The following is a 20,205-nucleotide window of genomic DNA, read 5'->3' on the forward strand; positions in this document are numbered from 1 at the left end:
AATGTGCAAAAATCAGTAGCATTTCTATACACCAATAATGAGCAAGATCAGGAGGAAATCAAGAAACAAATACCATTCACAATAGTAAATAAAAAAATCAAATACTTAGGAATAAATTTAAATAAAGAGGTAAAAAACTTATACATCGAGAACTATACAAGATTGTTCAAGGAAATCAAAGAAGACCTAAATAAATGGAAGAATATTCCCTGTTCATGGATAGGAAGACTGAATATTATTAAGATGTCTATCCTACCAAAACTGATCTACACATTCAATGCAATCCCAATAAAAATCAACACAGCCTTCTTTAAGGAACTAGAAAAACTAACTATGAAATTTATTTGGAATAAAAAGAGGCCCCGAATAGCCAAATTCATATTGAAAAAGAAAAACGAAATAGGAGGAATCACACTTCCTGACTTCAAAACATACTACAAAGCTACAGTAGTGAAAACAGCATGGTACTGGCATAAGGAGAGACACACAGACCAATGGAATCGAATTGAAAGTTCAGATATAGAACCTCATGTATATAGCCATATAATATTCGATAAAGCCACCAAACCCTCTCAACTGGGAGAGAATGGCCTATTCAACAAATGGTGCCTGGAGAACTGGATAGCCATATGTAGAAGAATGAAAGAGGATTACCATCTCACACCTTATACAAAGATCAACTCTAGATGGATCAAAGACCTAAATATAAGAGCCAAGACCATAAAGACCTTAGAAAGCAGTGTAGGGAAACATCTACAGGACCTTGTAATAGGAAATGGCTTCATGAATATCACACCAAAAGCACGAGCAGCAAAAGAACAAATAGATAAATGGGACTACCTCAAAATTAAAGCCTTCTGCACCTCAAAGGAGTTTGTCAAGAAAGTAAAAAGGGAACCCACACAATGGGAGAAAATATTTGGCAACCATATATCTGATAAGAGACTTATAACTTGCATATATAAAGAACTCATATATCTCGAAAAGAAAAAGATAAACAACCCATTTAAAAAATGGGAAAAAGATTTAAACAGACACTTCTCCAAAGAAGAAATACAAATGGCTAAAAAGCACATGAAAAAATGCTCCAAATCCCTAGCTATCAGGGAAATGCAAATCAAAACTACAATGAGATACCATCTTACTCCCATAAGATTGGCAGCCATGAAAAAAACAGTAGAATACAAATGCTGGAGAGGATGTGAAGAAAGGGGAACACTCATCCATTGCTGGTGGGAATGCAGAAGGATCCAACCATTCTGGAGGACAGTTTGGCAGTTTCTCAAAAAATTATCCATAGATTTGCCATATGACCCAGCAATACCACTGCTGGGTATATACCCATCAGATCTGAAAACAAGGACACAAACCGATATATGTACACCAATGTTCATAGCAGCATTGTTCACCATCGCCAAAAGTTGGAATCAATCCAAAAGTCCATCAACAGATGAGTGGATCAATAAAATGTGGTATATACACACAATGGAATACTACTCAGCTGTAAGAACCAATACACTACAATCGCATGTGATAACATGGATGAACCTTGAGAATCTTATGTTAAGTGAAGCAACCCAGGCATTGAAGGACAAATACTATATGACCTCAATGATATGAAATAAGTTAACTGCCTCAGAGAGCTAGAGTCTGGAAAAGTGGCTTACTGAAAATCGGGGGGTGGAGGAAGGATGTGAGTTAATGTCTGCAGGGGTGGAATCTGTGATGAGCTGGGGGTAAGTATGAGCACAAAGAAGGGACAAAATGGGGGCAAGGGGTTACCTTCGGGTGGGGTTTTCTGGGTTTGAGGGGGGATGGGGATGGGAAGAGGGGTAATATGGTCCAAGAAATAGGTGGGAGGGAGGGGCAACATACAAACATGGGAGAGTGCCAGAAGTTCGTTGAGAACTAAATGTTGAGTAAAACGTATCAAAGTATAAATAGGAGGGTCACCTGGTTAGGACGCTCAGGGGGTATGGTCTGATGCGGGACGGACTCCAGAGGGAATAGCTGAAGGCTCATTTTGCCAAGGTGGGTTCTACCATTGGGTGGGGTGGACCCATATCCTGGGGAAGACTAATGCCGTCGAATAGAGAGAACTGTATCTCTCGTGAGAAAGGACGGCTCCCAGGGCATTAGATTGGCAGGCGTTGTGGGCCCTAAGGGGAGGGGAAAATGGACGTGCAATGGATGGAACAAAGGTAAATAAGGGGGCAAAAGAGGAGTTATGTGAGAGTACACGAGGATGAATATAAAACAGCTAATATTACACTAAAAACATATAGGGGACGACAGACTAATAATGAAAACCATAAGACAAAACATAGGATAACTAAAAAATTTAGAAAACTGTACAACCTAAAGTATGGACCACATAGTAAGCACAAATGTTACCTTGTTTGAAAACTATAGTTTCGGAATCTGTACATCAGTTTCAGGAAATATGATATGAATAAGTTAATAGATTATTGCTGTGGAAGGGAAAAGGTTTTATGGTGGATCTGGGGAAATACTGTATATTGTATATATGAATTTTGGTGATCTAAGACTCTTCTGAAGCTGACATTATGTTGGGATTCACTTTACGGGAAGTTTTGGATCACAGAGTGGTTCAACAATGGCAGCGGAGGAATACTGATATGGGATGTTATTGACAGGATATATATGGTTGACAGGGAGTTATACAGGGCATATGCCCAGGGTATATGGTAATGTCTATATATACTCATAGTGGAAACAATTAAAAACAACAGCTGGGGGGGGTACTGGGCTCCTGGCCGGGGGGTCACTGTTGTGGGCCCTGGGAGAGCAGCGGCAATCCTCCAGGTGCAACGGCAAGAACCAGGAAGGAAGGAGGGCCCAACAGTGGGCCCTTGATACTAATGGCTACACTTTTGAGCCTATGCACCTGCAATAAGAACAAGGCCTAGAGTAGCATTGTGCCTGGGGGTTTCCTCCTGACAGCCTTCATGTTACTCAAATGTGGCCACTCTCACAACCAAACTCAGCGTGTAGATGTGATGCATTCCCCCCAGCGTGGGACACGACACCCGGGGATGAGCCTCCCTGGCACCGAGGGATCACTACCACATACCAGCTGAAGAAGCAACTAGAAAATGACCTTGAATTAAAGATTCAATGCGGAACAGCAGAATATACCTGTCTACATATAATAACATGACTTCGGGAAGTGGTTTGACCTAATGTAAGGGGGAAATGGAAAGGAGAAATGAGATTATAAGGCTGTGAGTCTCTAAAAAAGAGTCTGGAGGTTGTCAGAAGGAATACCCCTATGTACAACTGAACAGAGTCTAAGAGACAGATAAGGTAGATACAACCCCAGGTATTGGTTCTTTTGAGGGATAAAGAGACCCACGGGTTCTATGGTCATGGCAGAAGGGGTTCACTGCCATGACAGATGGCCCTTCTTTGGAGCTGGTGTTTCTGCGTGATGGAAATGGACTCAGAGGGGATCTCTTTTCACAAGACTTGCATGCTACTTTATTGGAATTGTAGTTGGTGCTAAGTTTAAGATATATGTAGGGGATTTGAATCTCTGGACTGATAATATGACACCCAGGCCCAGAGCCTCAACAGACTACAGCTCCTACACTTTGACTTATTGGACTTACTCCACTCAGCTAACATGGAGTTGAAGAAGGTCAACCACCACAACATGGAGCCTAGAGTGTCTACAACTAGAAGCGGGAAGAGTGCATCCAGTACCCATGTGGAATCTAAGCCCTCACTTGACATAGGTGTGCAATGGACACAACCAATCCAATGTCCACAGAGGAAATGTGAAATGGGTGTGGGAACGGTAGCCATGGGGGCTGCTGGGTGTGGGGAACGGGAGGAAGAGATGAGATGTGGAGGCGTTTTCGGGACGTGGAGTTGTCCTGGATAGTGCTTCACGGACAATTACGGGACACTGTAGATCCCCCCAGGGCCCACTGGATGGAACGTGAGAGAGTCTGGGCTATGATGTGGACCATTGACTATGGGGTGCAGTGATGCTCAGAGATGAACTTACCAGGTGCAATGGATGTATCACGATGATGGGAGAGAGTGTTGCTGTGGGGGGAGTGGGGGGCGGGGGCGGTGGGGTTGAATGGGACCTCATATATATTTTTTAATGTAATTAAAAAATAATAATAATAAATAAATATTAAAAAAAAAAAAAAAAGAACTAGGTATAGGTTAGGGAGTTAAATGGCTCTTCAGTCCATTATACCAAAACATTTCTTTTAGAACGTCAAAAAAAAAAAAAATCTAGATGTCAATATAAACATTAATGAAATAAAAATAATAAAATACTAAAGAGAAACCATTTGAAAAAGGGATTCAAGTTTATAGGGTAAAGTACCTAACACAATAAATACTGCAGGGCAGAGTTCTTTGGTCCTGGGGGTTTGGATGATGACTTTAACTTATATCTGGTTTGAATACTTCTTTTTTTTTTAAAGGTTTGTTTATTTTATTTATTTCTTCCCCACCCCCTTGTTATTTTGTGCTCACTGTCTGCTCTCTGTGCCTATTCGCTGTGCGTTTCTCTGTGTCTGCTTGTCTTCTCTTTAGGCAGCACTGGGAACTGATCCTGGGACCTTCCGGAGTGGGAGAGAGGCGCTCAATCCCTTGTGCCATCTCAGCTCCCTGGTCTGCTGTGTCTCTTATTGTCTCTCCTCTGGGTCTCTTTTTGTTGTGTCATCTTGCTGCACCAGCTCTCCGCGTGGCCAGCACTCTGTGCGGGCCAGCTCTCCCACGTGGGCCAACACTTCACATGGGCGTTCACCAGAAGGCCCCGGGCCCCGGGAATCGAACCCTGGACCTCCCATATGGTAGATGGGAGCCCAATTGCTTGAGCCACCTCTGCTTCCCTGAATATTTCTTTATGTTTTAAACATATAAATTCCTGAAAAACTGGCCATGAAATAGAGCCCTATTTCCCTAATGATTTTATAGCTAAATTTACTTCCTTATAAGCAATATGTATAATTCATACGACTTAAATTTTTTTAAAAAAGAAAATAATAAAAGTACTAGAAGAAAATATGGAAAATTAAAAAAAAACAACAATGTTGGCATAAGCAAGACCTTTTTAAGTGTGGTATAAAATTCACAAGCCAGAAAAGCAAAGATTGGTAGATTTTACTATATTAAAAAAAAAAAAAACTTCTGTGTTATATAGAGAAAAATATACTATGAAAAAAATTAAGGCATAAACAATAGAGCAGAATGGGAGAAAATATCTGCAATACATATTATGACATAGGATAACTATCACTAAAATAATATAAAAAAGAGTTCCTGTAAATAAATAAAAGATAAAAAATGTGAAAGAATATGAAAAGGATATGAAATGGTAATTTATAGATGAAAAATTATAAATGATCAATGAACAGAAGAAGATATTCTCAACCTCAATAATTAAATAATGCAAATGATTTGAAACAAAGAAATACTATTTTCATCTATCAATGATTTCCTATCCCCTCACACCAAAGAATTAATGATACACACATTGAGGATCTGGAGAATGTGCATAAATACTGCTGGTGTGAATGTAACAAGTACAATCACTGTAGATACCAATTTGGCTGAATTAGCAATATTTAAAATGGATAAACCACTTAACCAGGCAATTCTAAGAATCTTTTTTGTAGGATACTCATGCAAGTTTGCAAGACTCTATCTCTATATAAATATATCTATAGAGTGATTCATTTCACTATTATTTGTAATAACTAAAAACAACCCATAAGGGATTGTTATACACATTTTGGAACATCCACCCAAATACATGTGCATTCTTATGCATAAAAAATAAATTTGGAAAAAATACATTATTAACTGGCTAATTCTGAGCAATGGGGGGATTTCACTTTTTTTTTTTTGGCACACTTTGAATCACTTTATAAAGACAATGATTTATTTTTGTACTTTTTTCCAGCAATATATTTCTTAGAAATCATGAAAAATTATATCAGGTCATTTTTCTACCAAGGGTTTGCATGAAATATTACAATATTTGTAAATATATTTTGATGTTCTCATTTATTTTGATTCAATAGTTTTAAAAACTATATTGGTTTAATTCTATTTCAAACTGTTTCCTTAAATGATTGAAAAATTTAATTTGAATCATGGTTTGGCTTAAAATTAATGTTGGTTTCAGTTTTTAGTTCAAGTTAGCAATTCATTTGGGTTTCTAATTCATGGTTCAAAGTTCCTATATTACACTCTAGTCTTTCTTCAAGATCTTTAGTTTACATCTACATACTTGATAGTATTTTAAAGAAAGAAAACATTAAAAGTACGTACTCCTATGAAATGCTTCTAAAAAATATTTGTATCTTATCTGGGTATGATATTGAAAGAAATCAAAGAGCAGTAAATCAAACCAGGCTGATTTATCCAATAAGTACAGCAGTCATTGTGCCAAGGGCCCGCCCTATTTTTAGGGACCCACAAAAATGTTCTAAATTCTTTCAAAAGTCAGATGAAGGGAAACGGATTTGGCTCAATGGATAAAGCATCTGACTACCACATGGGAGGTCCAGGGTTCAAACCCAGGGCCTCCTGACCCTTGTGGTGAGCTGGCCTGTGCACAGTGCTGATGCCTGCAAGGAGTGCTCCCCTGTGTAGGGGAGCCCCACATGCAAGGAGTGCGCCCCATAAGGAGAGCCGTGTGAAAAAAGTGCAGCCTGCCCAGGAGTAGCACTGCATACACGGAGAGCTAATGCAGCAAGATGACACAACAAAAAAAAGACAGATTCCCAGTGCTGCTGACAAGAATACCAGTGGACACAGAAGAACATACAGTAAATGGACAGAGAGAGCAGACAACTGAGGGGGTGGGGGGGAGGGAAGAGAAATAAATTTTAAAAAATCAAAAGAGGATGAACTAATTTTTAAAAAAGTCAGAAGAAGAAGAAAGCATATAATCTAAACTGGATTATGTTTGACTTTATAGCAACTCAGTAATAAAATCTAATTTTTAATATTTTTTTTATGGAGAAAGGGACCCATGAAGGCAAAAGTGCCTGGATCTCATTGAAGTCATAATGCAGCCCTGAACAAACAAGAAAATTAGAAAATAAGCTTTTTCTTACCTGAATATTTAAAGAAATGCTGATTACCAAGTTTCCTAAAACAGCCAGAAGAACTCCAAAAAGGTGAATCTGTGAAAAAAATAATGCTTTCTATAAGTGGTATTTTAAATAATACTTGTAAAGGGTTTAGTAGGAAAAGAAAAAAGACAACTTTAAGTTGATGCATTCATTCATTCATTTGTTCAATTAATTCAAAACCTGTTTATGTAGTACCTATTTGCCAGGGTCAGTTTAGAATATGGATATGGTTTTATTGGAATAGTATTTCAGCCAAAGGGGTGCTGATGCAAAAGTACCAGAAATCTATTAGCTTTTACAAACAGTATTTATTTGGGGTAAAAGCTTACAGGTACAGGGCCCTAAAGAGTCCAGCTCAAGGATGCTTTCTCACCAAAGTCAGTTGTCACGTGTTGAATCAAGATGGCAAGGGATCTCTGCCTGGTCTCTCAGGGTTTCTTTTATCAGTCTCTGGCATAGGGTTGTTTCTTTCTAGGCCTTCTCAGCTGCTCAGCTGCTGTATTCTTTTCAGCTGCAAACTATCGGGCCAATGGCACATCTCTCCCTGGGGTCCCAGAATCAAACATGACAGAACTTTCTCTTCTTCCATGTGTCTTCTTGAGTGAGTGTCCATTCATATCAGTCCACCAAGGGGGCGGGGATTTAACCTGAGTTATGCCTTACTGACGTAATCAGAAGCCCTAAATTGATTTTATCTAGTAAGCTTAATCAGAGGCTCCTCAGAGCATTTAATACAACAAAGGGTATCGAACCCAAAGGAACAGATTAGTTTATAAACACAATATTCTTCTTTTTAGGATTCATAAATAACATCAAACTGCCACATTAGTCAAGTATTATATTTCAGAAACAGCCCAGCCTTTTACTAAATTCTCTAAGATTTTCCCCATTTACTAAAATAAAGAAAATAGACAGCAGGCTCTGACTTTTTCCCTACTACGATGATGCTTATTTATCCTTTCTGTCCATTTTCCTCAGCAACACCTCTGGTTGGGGTCTCAATCACCTCAAGCACAAACTACAAACTTTTCCCCAATTGGTCTCCCTCTTTCTTTCCCTTAATATATCCTGGAGGACCATGATAAAAAGGAAAGATCATTGGACTTGGAGTTAAAGGATGAATCTGAGATTCATTTCTGTGCTAGTTCCTAACTGGGTGACCTAGAGCAAGTTATTTTACCCCTCTGGACCTCAGTAAGAAAAAGAATATTGGATAGAATGTGTTTAGAAAACGCTTTTACTTCTAAAGTTAATTTTTACTGAGACACTAATTTTTTCCACTACTCCTCTGATCAAGAACCCACAGTGTCTTTCTTTTTCTTTAATTTAAAAATTTTAAAAACACACTTTTTAATTTTTAAAAAAAGATACTTAAATTACATAAATGTTACATAAAAAATATAGGGGATTCCCATATGACCCACTCCCAACCCCTCCCACATTTTCCCACATTGACAACTTCCTTCATTAGTGCGGTACATTTGTTACAACTGATAAACACATTTTAGAGCATTACCTCTAAGTGTGGATTATAATTTACACTGGTTTATACTCTCTCCCACACAATTTTGCAAATTATGACTTGATATATAATGGCTTGTATCTGTCATTGCAACATCATTCAAGACAATTCCCAAGTCCCAAAAATACCCCATATTATACCTGTTTTTCCCTCTTCCTCCCCTCAGAACCTTCGGTAGCCACTGCCTCCACAATCAATGATAAAGGTTCTTCCATTACTAGAATCACAATTACTCTATGCTGGAATATTAGTAGGTCTACTCTAGTCCATCATTCATTCCCCAATTCTGAGGATTCTGGGATGGTGATGCCTACTCCACTACTAATTGAGAGGGGACTTAAATCCCATTGGGCAGATAGATGGGACTATCTTGCTTGCAGTTGCAGACTCTCTCTGCTCCTTGGGATGGTCATTGTCCAGACTACATCAAATATAAAAATACCACACCAGCTCCCCATAATCCATCTTCACATCAGCCCTCTAATCGTCCAAGGAACCCTCAACATGACCCTCTACCTGAGGTACCTGTCCCAAGCCATCTCTGGTCAGATATCTTACCTTTGCTTGTGCTGCTTGGCTCACCTAGACTGTGTGGCTCTTTCTTTTGGCCCATTCAAATCATACCTCACCTTCCTGGCCTGTTGGAGTTCACCTCAGCCCATCTTTACTCTCTCAGATTCTAAAAGGTCAAAGCCCCCTATATCTTCTCTCATAGTGTCACGTAGGTCATTAGGCTCTACAAATAGAAGATAAATTCTCTGAGGGATGAGAACGACATCTTCTATTGGGTCTTCTACATCATCTACTTTATGATATTAGGGGTTTAACAAATACTTACTTGAAAAAGTATATAGTGGTTTTGAAAGAAGAACAGAAATTTAAAAAAATAAGTTCTTACATAGTACCTGTAGCAGTTTGATATTATTAATGAATCCCAAAAAGAAATATTGGATTATGCTTTTAATCTAATCTGTACCTGGGCATGATTGAGTTATGATTAGGGTATTGAGTCCTCATCCCTTGGTGGATGGGGACTCACAGATAAAAGGCATGGCCAAGAACAGAGTTGAGGGTTTCCGATGTTGGAGTTTGATGCTGAAGACTTAAGCTGGAGCCTTGGGAATTTAGCATGCAGAGGAAAGAGAAGCCAGACCCAGGAAGAAAGGAACCTTGAACCTAGAGTAAAGCAAGCCCCAGGAACGCAGGAACCCAGGAAGCCTGAACGCTCATAGACGTTGTCAGCCATCTTGCTCCAAATAGACTTTGGTGAGGGAAACAGCTTATGCTTTATGGCCTGGTATCTGTAACTCTTACCCCAAATAAATACCCTTTATAAAAACCAACCAATTTCTGGTATTTTGCATCAGCACGCCTTTGGCTGACTAATACAGTGCCCAAGGTATTTATCATATATAGCTCATGTGTATTTGAAGACTTCATAGGATGAATTTGCTGCTCCTATCTAAGTACAAAGTTATAATATCTTCTGTTAGTATAAATTAGCGAAAGTGTAAGGAACCTTCCCCTCTCTTCTTCTACATTGCATAAGTTCTATCTAGTTTCGAATTCTAAGGAGGTATTTGAATTTCAAATGTATATTCCAATTACAGGGAACCCTTTTCATAAAGCAATGTCTTTGAAGCTCTAGAACTTTATTATATGCACTCAAGTTAAAATAAGGTACTTAAAAAAATGAAGTAGAAAAGTTGAAAACTCCTTTTATAGTTGATACATCATATCCTTGAGAATATGATCAAATCAGTTGAGATTTTTCTTTTCCTAATACAGTCATTTGGCAGTAATTTTGCTTACTATTCTTGATGGGGAACAATGGTACCACAATTCTATGTGCTATTTCCATGCTTTCTATTTACAGTCTAATACATTTGGCAGTAATAAGAAAAATAAAGATTTATAAATTGTTTAGCACTGAGTGGAGAGTTATGAAAATCTTACATAATTATAAAAGTAAATTGTTGAACAGAAATAACTTACTTGAAAACTCTATAAATCTTTCACTGAGCAGTTTAAATGGCACCAGGCAGGGTGTTTAAAATTGGTGGGGGAGAAGGTCACTGATTGTGATTTGACTTGAAAAACATAAGGAAAAGCTCCCCTGCTACAGAATAGCTCCCTGGTCCAGGGTTAAAGCGTGAGTCTATTGTTTCTTTACATTAAACATTGTTCTATCACAGTTTTTTCCCCTTAAAAACGAATACTCACGGAAATGTATAAATTATTAAATTATTAATATCAATTTGAATGCCTCAAACAAATTTGTAAAAGGAATCTGAGTATGGAAGTTTGCAAATAAAAGGACACAACTCCTTGCTCCCCCTTGTGCCCAAAACCTTTGCCAGGTAACTCGGAACTTCCTCCTATTAAGAGGTAGAGGCTATTTCCCGACCCCTTAAATTTGGGCTGGCTAATAGAATATGAAGGAAACGAAGGTATGCCAGTTCCAAAAACCAGACCTCAAAAGGCAATGCATGCTTCTGCTTATTTTCTTGGAAAGTGCTTGAGAACAAGCCCAGCTGGCCTGCTGGATGACAGAGAGGAGACACACTCAACCCCATTGCCCTAGTGACTAGAAGCTAGCCACCAGCCAGCCCATGCCAACATGAGAGTGGGACCCTCCCAGCCCAGCCAGCCCCCAGTGACCTGCCAGCCGACCACAGAGGCATGAGCGAGCCCAGCTGATATCAGCCACGCCTGTCCCGCATCTACCAACAGCCCAGCTGATACATTACTTAGTGAGCAATACTAAGTAGTTGCAGTTTCAAGCCACTAATCTCTGGAGTGATTTGCTTTATGGTAATAAATAATAGACTGAAGCCAAATATGAAGATGGAAAAAAGAGGTGGGGATATGGTGGAGCACTTAGAATGAGAAGGAGCAGGTCAAACAACAAAAAGACAAGACATTTTGCAGAGGGTCACTCTGGCTTACCAGGCAGCATACTGTTTTAAGAGGCAGACCAAAAAGCACCATGCCCAAAGTCAGGAAACCTCTCTCTGCTACATATTCATCTTATGTGACCCTGCACAGACATTTTGCTCCCTGACTGAGTTTTTTCAATTGCAAAATGTAGACAATACTTTAAAGAATTTGGGGGAAGTTAAAATGAGTGAGACAATGCACATGAAAATGCTATACACTAATCATCTAAAGTGAAGGATTAAATTGATATTAAGAAATAATAAAGCTATCTTTTGGTTTTGTATATGTCAAAAGTGACTGAACAATCACTTAAATGTTTCTTTTTAAAAACCTCTTGCTTGGCAGATATAATACATGAATGGTTTCACTTTTTCCCCATTTCTTGACATTTTGCATCAGGGTATGTAACAGTTTGATATAGTTGTGAATTCCAAAAACAGATAGTGGATTATGTTTGTGGGCTGGTTTGTACCTGGGCATGATTAAGTTATGATTAGGGCTTTGACTGGGCCACATCAGTAGGATGTTGAGTCCCCATGCCTTGGTGGGTGGGAACTCCCAGATAAAAGGCATGGCAAAGGAGAGAGTTAGAGCTTTTTGATTTGGAGATTTTGATGTTGGAGTTTGATGCTGGAGTCTTGAGCTGGAGCCATGGGAAGTAAGCACACACAGGAAAGAGAAGCAAGCCCTGGGAAGAGAGGACCTGAACCAGGAGAAGAACACAGAGGAGTAGAGAAGCCTCCTTAGATATGGCAGAAACCTTGGGGAGAAAGAGTCATTCGCCTGATTGTCAACAGCTGACCTTGGGAGAGAGGCACAGCCTAGAGAGCCTCATAGTCTACAGCTGACCTTGAGGAGAAAACAGGCCCTGAGCCCAGAGAGAAGAAAGACCTGGGAAGAGAAGAACCCAGGAAGCCTGAACCCTGGCAGACGCTGGCAGCCATTTTGTTACAACACATGGAAATAGACTTTGGTGAGGGAAGTAACCTATGCTTTATGGCCTGGTATCTGTAAGCTCCTACCCAAATAAATACCCTTTATAACAGTCAACAGGCTTCTGGTATTTTGCATCAGCATCCCTTTGGCTGACTAATACAGGGTGTATGTGCCGTCTTCATGATATATCATTGCAAACACTCATTTTATTATAATAATAGTTTCTAAATCCAATAAATTTTATGAAATATTTATATAAAATTTTTCATAATTAAGGATGGTAGAAACTACCAATTACAATTTTTAAAAATGTGCTGTAGAATCAGAGATACAAACCTATAGCGTTTTATTTCTTTTTCTCAGAAAATGACTTAATTTACAGGTATGGGTAAATAAGGGGGATTAAACCATATTTTTGAATCAGTAATGCCAACAATACTATTGTTTTAACTGTTAAAACTTTCAGTATAGGGCTAAAAGAAATTTCATTTGTTTTCTCATCATTCCCCCCATAAGTCTATGTTTTGTTATGAAAGTCATATTTCAAAATGGTCTGAATCTAAAATTCACTTTAGTGTCCTAAAGTTAGAACTAACTTTAAAGATTGGATACTTTCTCAGCCCTTGGAATCTACATGAGGCAAACATTTAGAGATTTAAAATGAGCCATTTACACATTTCCCATAATCAAACAATAGTTGTCAAAATCCTGTGGGAGTCCAATTTTACATCCTAATGAACTACAAAAGGAAGACCATGCCTAGGTCTAGTTCTGAATATTATAAAATAATTAACAGAAGTGAGAACAACCATAAACTATATCTGAGTGGGTCAGATGTTTTAAAATTACTAAGCAGAAATAAGTGAGCAAAGAGAAATTTATTATGCACAATTTCTTTTCATAAAAAATGTGAAGATTAGGTATCACCTCAGACTTCCTTGTCTATCAAAGGACACACAAGACATATTTCCCTTTGAACACTTATGATGGTTGTTTGTTTACAGTATAAATGTTTCTTTATCGATACAATAAAAATTAAGATCTGGTGGCAGGTCCAATAGCCACCATCAGTTCAAAGTAAGGATGAGTATAAATGACATTTCAAGATATGTGCAACAACTGCAATCTGATATAAAATTATCTGTGGTTTCTATTGGTGATAAAGTTATAAGTACCGGTAACTTTAGTTGTTGTATACATTAAAAATTGAAGGAAATGGTACATTTCAGTCAGAGGTTGGTACAAATGAAGATGTTAATATTTTCCATTAGAATTCAGGGATCCTCTGAATCCTACCCAAAAGCACTACATTAATGTGGCATTTTGAAATTATTTCATGAATCCCCAAAAGAGAAAGTTTATGTCTGTGAACTAACCCTTTCCTGTGAGCATGAGACCCTTTCAGTTGGTCTATGTCAGCGAGGAGTGACGCAGGTCGAGTCTCCGCCCTCAAGCTGGGTCTGATAACAATGGAAACACAGGAAAAGGAAGCTGCCATATGTGATCCTGCCATGTGAGAGAAAGGACTCCAGTTTCACCTACCACTGGGCTGTAAGGAGAGAAGCCCCTGAGAGGCTCAAAGAGCTGAGGCCCAGGGAGAGATGAGCCATATGCTTGACAGCTTACAGCTGAACTTGGGAAGAAAGCAGAGCAGTGAGACTAACAGAGGAGGCTGGAAATAGACAAGCCCTATGCCTTGTGGCTCACTGCTGAGCTCTGAGAGCTAGGCTCCAAGAGACGGAAGATTCTGGAGGAGAAAGTGAGACCTCAGCAGAGGCTAGCAGCCACCTTGCTTTACCACATGGCTGGACAAGATCAACAGTGGCTGACTTTTGTGAGTAAGCACTTCTGATAGTACCTCGATTTGGAAATTTCATGGCCTTGGAACTGTAAGCTTTTACCTCAAATAAATCCCCTTTTAAAAAGTCAACCCATTTCTCATACTTTGCATTGGCAACCATTTGGCAAACTAAAACAATTAAGAACCCTTGCATATTTGAATATACATTTTTCAAAAAAGGCAATACAAATGGCTAAAAAGCACATGAGGGGCGTGGATGTGGCTCAAGCAGTTGAATGCCTGCTTCCCACATGGGAGGTCCTGGGTTCGGTTCATGGTCCCTCCTAAACAAAAACAAACAACAAGTAGATAACAAGCAGACAATGAACAAAAGACAATGAGCAGACAAGAAGAAAAACAACGAGCAAAAACAAGCAGACAAGAACAAAAAACCAAGTAAACTGTGAGCAGACAACAAGCAAAAAAACCCCAAATGAGCAGGGAGCGGATATGGCTCAAGCAGGTGAATGCCTGCCTCCCACATGGGAGGTCCTGGGTTCATTTCCCCAGTGCCGCTTACAGCCAAAGAGCAGACAATGAGCAAAAACAATGAGCAGACAATGAGCAAAAAAAAAAAAAAAAAAAAGAGCAATGAGTAAAAAACGAGCAATGAGCAAAAACAAACAAAAAAATGAGCAAACAAAAAGTACATGAAAAGATGCTCAACATCCCTGATAATTAGGGAAATGAAAATCGAAACTACAATCAGGGGTCATCTTACATCTATTAGACAGGTTGCTATTTAAAAAATAACCAGAAAACTACAAGTGTTGGAGAAGATGTGAAGGAAAGGGAACCCTCATCCACTGCAGGAAGAAATGTAGAATGGTGCATCCACTGTGGAGGATGGTTTGGCAGTTCCTCAGGAAGCTAACTATAGAATTGCCACATGATTCAGCAATCCCAATACTAGGAATATACCTGGAGGAATTGAGAGCAGGGACATGAACAGATACATACACACCAATGTTCATCACAGCATTATTCACAATTGCCAAAAGTTGGAAGCAACCCAAGTGTCCATCAACAGATGAATGGATAAGCCAAAGGTGGTATATACATATGATGGAATATTACTCAGCTGTAAGAAGGAATACAGTACTGACACGTGACAACATGGGTGAGTCTCGAAGCAACACTTCAGTATTTATTTATCAATTATAACAAATGTATCACACTATTGTAAGATGTTAACAGGGGGAAATGAAGGAGGTGGAGGATGTGGGATTTATGTGAATCCCTTACACTTTTTTCTGTAATACAAAACTTCTTTAGTAGAATAGGTGTAGCTCAGTGGTTGAGTTCATGCTTCACATGTATGAGGTCCTGGGTTCAATCCCTGGTACCTCCTAAAAAATGAAAAAATAAAATAAAACCTCTTTAAAAATAAAGTTTATTGGAGCAGATGTAGCTCAGTGGTTGAGTACCTGCTTCCCATGTATAAAGTCCTGGGTTCAATCTTTGGTGCCTCCTAAAAAAAATTAATATTAATAAAGTTTATTATATGAAAAAAAAAGAACACTTGCATCTGTTACGTGAGTTTCTCTATGGTCTTCTTGGTATATAGGGATCTTTTTCCTTTTTTGCTTAAATTTCTCTAGCAACAGAGAAATAATTACCTGCTAACTAGCGAGTCTCTTATCACCGTGCTGTTGAAGGGCTGAGTTTGTTTTTTCTGGGAGTTGTAATCTGTCTCCTCAAAGATTCCACCCATTGGCCCTTGTTGTTCTCTCTAGAGCTACAGACTGAAATCAGCATTCTTTTCCACAGGATAACCGTTCAGCTGGGGGAAGACAATACTTCTGCTCCTCTATTCTTTTTTTATTTTTTTGTAATTGGGCAGTTATTTTTATTCACTTTTTACAAATGAGGAAAATAAATCTGAGAAGTTTTAAGTTACCTGAAAGTCTATCATTAAAGGTGGAACCCTAGTCTGTTTGACTTCAGAGCTTATCCTCCTTCGAGGACATTGTGATGGGTTTTCTTACCTGTCTCTTAGGTTTATTGAAGGTCACAAAGGGCAAGAATTTTGTCCTGTTATTTCTGCCTTATTCATCTCTGCACTCCCAACAATGGTCCAGGGTAAGATTTTGCTTCCTACCAAAAGTTAGGGATTAATACGTGATCGCAGACTGAGGAGTGGGGAAAGGAAGGAACTTTGACCAGCTAACTTATTTTACTTCATCTAAATAAGCCAGAAAAATATTTTAGACTATTAAAATAATATGAATAGTTGTGGTATATTACTTAAGAAATAAGTTCAATACAATTAATCCATTTATGCTTAACACTAATTTATATAAAAAGCATTATAAGGGAAGCAGACTTGGCTCAACTGATAGAGCGTCTGTCTACCATATGGAGGACCCAGGGTTCGATCCCAGGGCCTCCTGACCTGTGTGGTGAGCTGGCCCACATGCAGTGCTACCCCGCGTAAGGAGTGCCGTGCCACGCAGGGGCATCCCCGCGTAGGGGTGCCCCACATGTAAGGAGAGCTGCCCCCAGAAAACACAGCCCGCCCAGGAGTGGCGCTGCACACATGGAAAGCTGACACAGCAAGATGACGCAACAAAAAAGAGATGCAGTTTTCCAGTGCCGCTGGATAACGCAAGTGGACGCAGAAGAACACACAGTGAATGGACAGAGAGCAGACAACGGGGGGAGGGGAAGGAGAGAGAAATAAATAAAACAAAAATATTTTTTTAAAAAAGCATTATAGGATACTACTTTCTTTTCTCACATACCACGCAATACCATAAAGTTAGAAACACCTGAAATAGTGTTTCTTTATAATGTTGTCGAAAAACCAAGGAAATGATTATTTTTCCAGGAATATTTCAATAACATTCACACCACAGTGATATTAACCCACAATGCACAATTCTATAGTGATATCTGGAATGAAGAAAGGATCAAAAATGTCCACAAGAAAGCTAGACTGCTAAGGACAGTTCTCTACCAATACACAATTAAAGAATTTTAGACCTAGATGGGTCATTGACCAAACTCCTCTTTTTACAAATGGGGAAACTAAAGTACAGAGAAGTAAGTGACTTGCTCAAAGACAGTCAGTGTAGAATCAGGTCCAGAGCCCCAGAATTGAAGTTCTCTGCTTTCTGTGTCTCCTTTAGGGGCCATATTAATGTTTAATTATTGATGTCATGTGATTAGAAAATAATTATCTCATATTATAACTGTTATACATCATTTGGGTTTTTAAAAAATTATAGAACATTTATAACCTACAAAAAGCACATAAAATAATATTGCGAGCCTGAAGACTTACATGAAGTCTACAAACATGATGGCTAAATAGTTGTAAAACTAGTAACACAGCAAGAAAATGAAATAAAAGGCATCCAGGTTGGAATGGGAGAAGTACAACTATCTCTATTCACAGATGACATGATCTTGTGTAGAGGAAATCCTAAGGAATCCACTAAAAACTATTAGAACTAATAAATGAGTTTATTAAGGTTGCAGGATACAAGATCACTATATAATCAGTTGTGTTTCTATATACTACTAATGAACAATCCAAAAGTGAAATTAAGAAAACAATTATATTTACGATAGAAGAGAATAAAAGACTTAGTAATAAACTTAACAAAAGAAGTGTAAAACTTATGCTCTGAAACCTACAAACATTGTTGAAAGAAATTAAAGGAGATCTAAAATCAATTGAAATATATCACAGGTTCATTAATTAGAACACAATATTGTTAAGAAAGCAATACTGATATGCAGATTCAACAAAATCACTATCAGAATCCCAAATGGCTTTGTAGAAATTGACAAGCTACACAATTTCCTAAAATTCACATGGAAACTCCAAGGACCTGGAATAGCCAAAGCCAACTTGAAAAAGAAGAACAAAGTGGAAGGACTCACAACCCGATTTGAAAGCTTACCAAACAGCAATAGCAATCAAGACAGTGTGGGGAAACGGACTTGGCCCAGTGGTTAGGGCGTCCGTCTACCACATGGGAGGTCCGCGGTTCAAACGCCGGGCCTCCTTGACCCGTGTGGAGCTGGCCCATGCGCAGTGCTGATGCGCGCAAGGAGTGCCGTGCCATGCAGGGGTGTCCCCGCGTAGGGGAGCCCCACGCGCAAGGAGTGCGCCCGTGAGGAAAGCCGCCCAGCGCGAAAGAAAGTGCAGCCTGCCCAGGAATGGCGCTGCCCACACTTCCCGTGCTGCTGAGGACAACAGAAGCGGACAAAGAAACAAGATGCAGCAAATAGACACAGAGAACAGACAACCGGGGAGGGGGGGGGCGGAGTTAAATAAATAAATAAATCTTTAAAAATAAATAAATAAATAAAAGACAGTGTGATACTGGCATAAGAAAAGGCATGTAGATCAAAAGAATGGAATCCAGAGTCCAGAAATAAGCCCATGTATACATGCGCAATTCATTTTCAACAAGAGTGTCAAGTCCATTCAGTGGGCAAATAATAGTCTTTTCAACAAATGGGGCTTGGACAACTGGATATCTACATGCAAAATAATAAAGTTAGATTTTTACTTCACACTATATATAAAAATTAACTCAAAATGGATTAAAGACCTAAATGTAAGGGCTAAAACTATAAAACTCTTAGAAGAAAACATCGGGGCAAATCTTTTTACCAGGGATTTGCAATGGGTTCTTAAATATGACACCAAAATCACAAGCAGTAAAAGAAAAAATAGATAAATTGGACTTGTCAAAATATAAACTTTTGTGCTTCAAAGGTCAATATCAAGAAAGTGAAAAGATAACCCAGAGAATGGGAGAAAAAATTTTAAAATCATATATCTGATAAAGAATTTGTATCTAGAAGATATAAAAAAGTTTTATAACTCAACAATAAAAAGACAAATAGCCCAATTTAAAAATGAACAAAGGAATAGATATTTCCCCAAACAATATATGTAAATGGCCAATAAGCCCATGAAAAGATACTCAACATCATTAGTTATTAGTGAAATGCAAATCAAAGCCACAATGAGATACCGTGTCACATCTAGTAGAATGGCTAGAATAAATAAGTCAGATAATAACAAGTGTGAGGGTGTGGAGAAATAAGAATCCTTATACACTGCTGGCGGGCATGTAAAATGGTGCAGCTGCCTTGGAAAAGTCTGGCAGTTAGTCCTCAAAGGGTTAAATATAGAGTTACCATATATGACGGTTAGGCTAATGTGTCAACTCAGCCAGGTAATGGTGCCCAGTTGTTTGGTCAAGCAAGCACTGGGCTAATTGTAATACAAGGGTATTTCATGGACTTTAATCATCAGTGAGTTGATTGCATATATGGCTGATTACATCTGCTGTCAGCAATGAGTGACGTCTCATTCAATCACTTAAAGGCCTTAAAAGAAGTGATTTCAGCTTCAAGGAAAGAATTTCCATCTCTACTTCAGATAGCCAGCAACTCCTGGGGAACTCATCAAGGACCTTCACTGGAGACCCTGGCTTGCAGCCTGCCCTACAGAATTTGAACTTGTGCATTCCCACAGTCGAGTGAGACTATTTTATAAAATCTCATATTATTTACAAATATCTCTTCTTGGTTCTGTTTCCCTAAAGAACCCTAACACACCTAATGACCCAGCCATTCCACTCCTAGGTATCTACCAAGAGAAATGAAAATATACGTTCAAACAAAAAATGTATACCTGAATGTTTACAGTAGCATCATTCATAATAACCGAAAGGTGGAAGCAACCCAACTGTCCATGGATAGATAAACAAAATGTAGTATAACAGTACAGTAAAATATTATTTGGCCATAAAAAGGAATGAAGTACTGATAAATGCTACAGCATGGCTGAACCTTAAAAGATTGTGCTA

At 38.8% G+C, this 20,205-nt stretch overlaps 1 protein-coding gene across 2 annotated transcripts in view; it reads right to left on the bottom strand.

The window, feature by feature from the left end:
• Positions 1-20,205, bottom strand: part of NIPAL2 (NIPA like domain containing 2) — a 116,377-nt gene that overhangs the window by 74,234 nt on the left and 21,938 nt on the right. Inside the window, exon 2 of one of the 2 annotated variants that reach the window (XM_058275768.2) lies at positions 7,113-7,181. The exons of the other annotated variant lie outside the window; for it this stretch is intronic. Within the exon in view, the coding sequence (XP_058131751.1) occupies positions 7,113-7,181 (69 nt within the window). The remainder of the gene's footprint in view (positions 1-7,112; positions 7,182-20,205) is intronic. 2 annotated transcript variants of the gene reach the window in all.

Source organism: Dasypus novemcinctus, chromosome 14 (assembly GCF_030445035.2).
Source record: "Dasypus novemcinctus isolate mDasNov1 chromosome 14, mDasNov1.1.hap2, whole genome shotgun sequence".
NCBI lineage: Eukaryota > Metazoa > Chordata > Mammalia > Cingulata > Dasypodidae > Dasypus > Dasypus novemcinctus.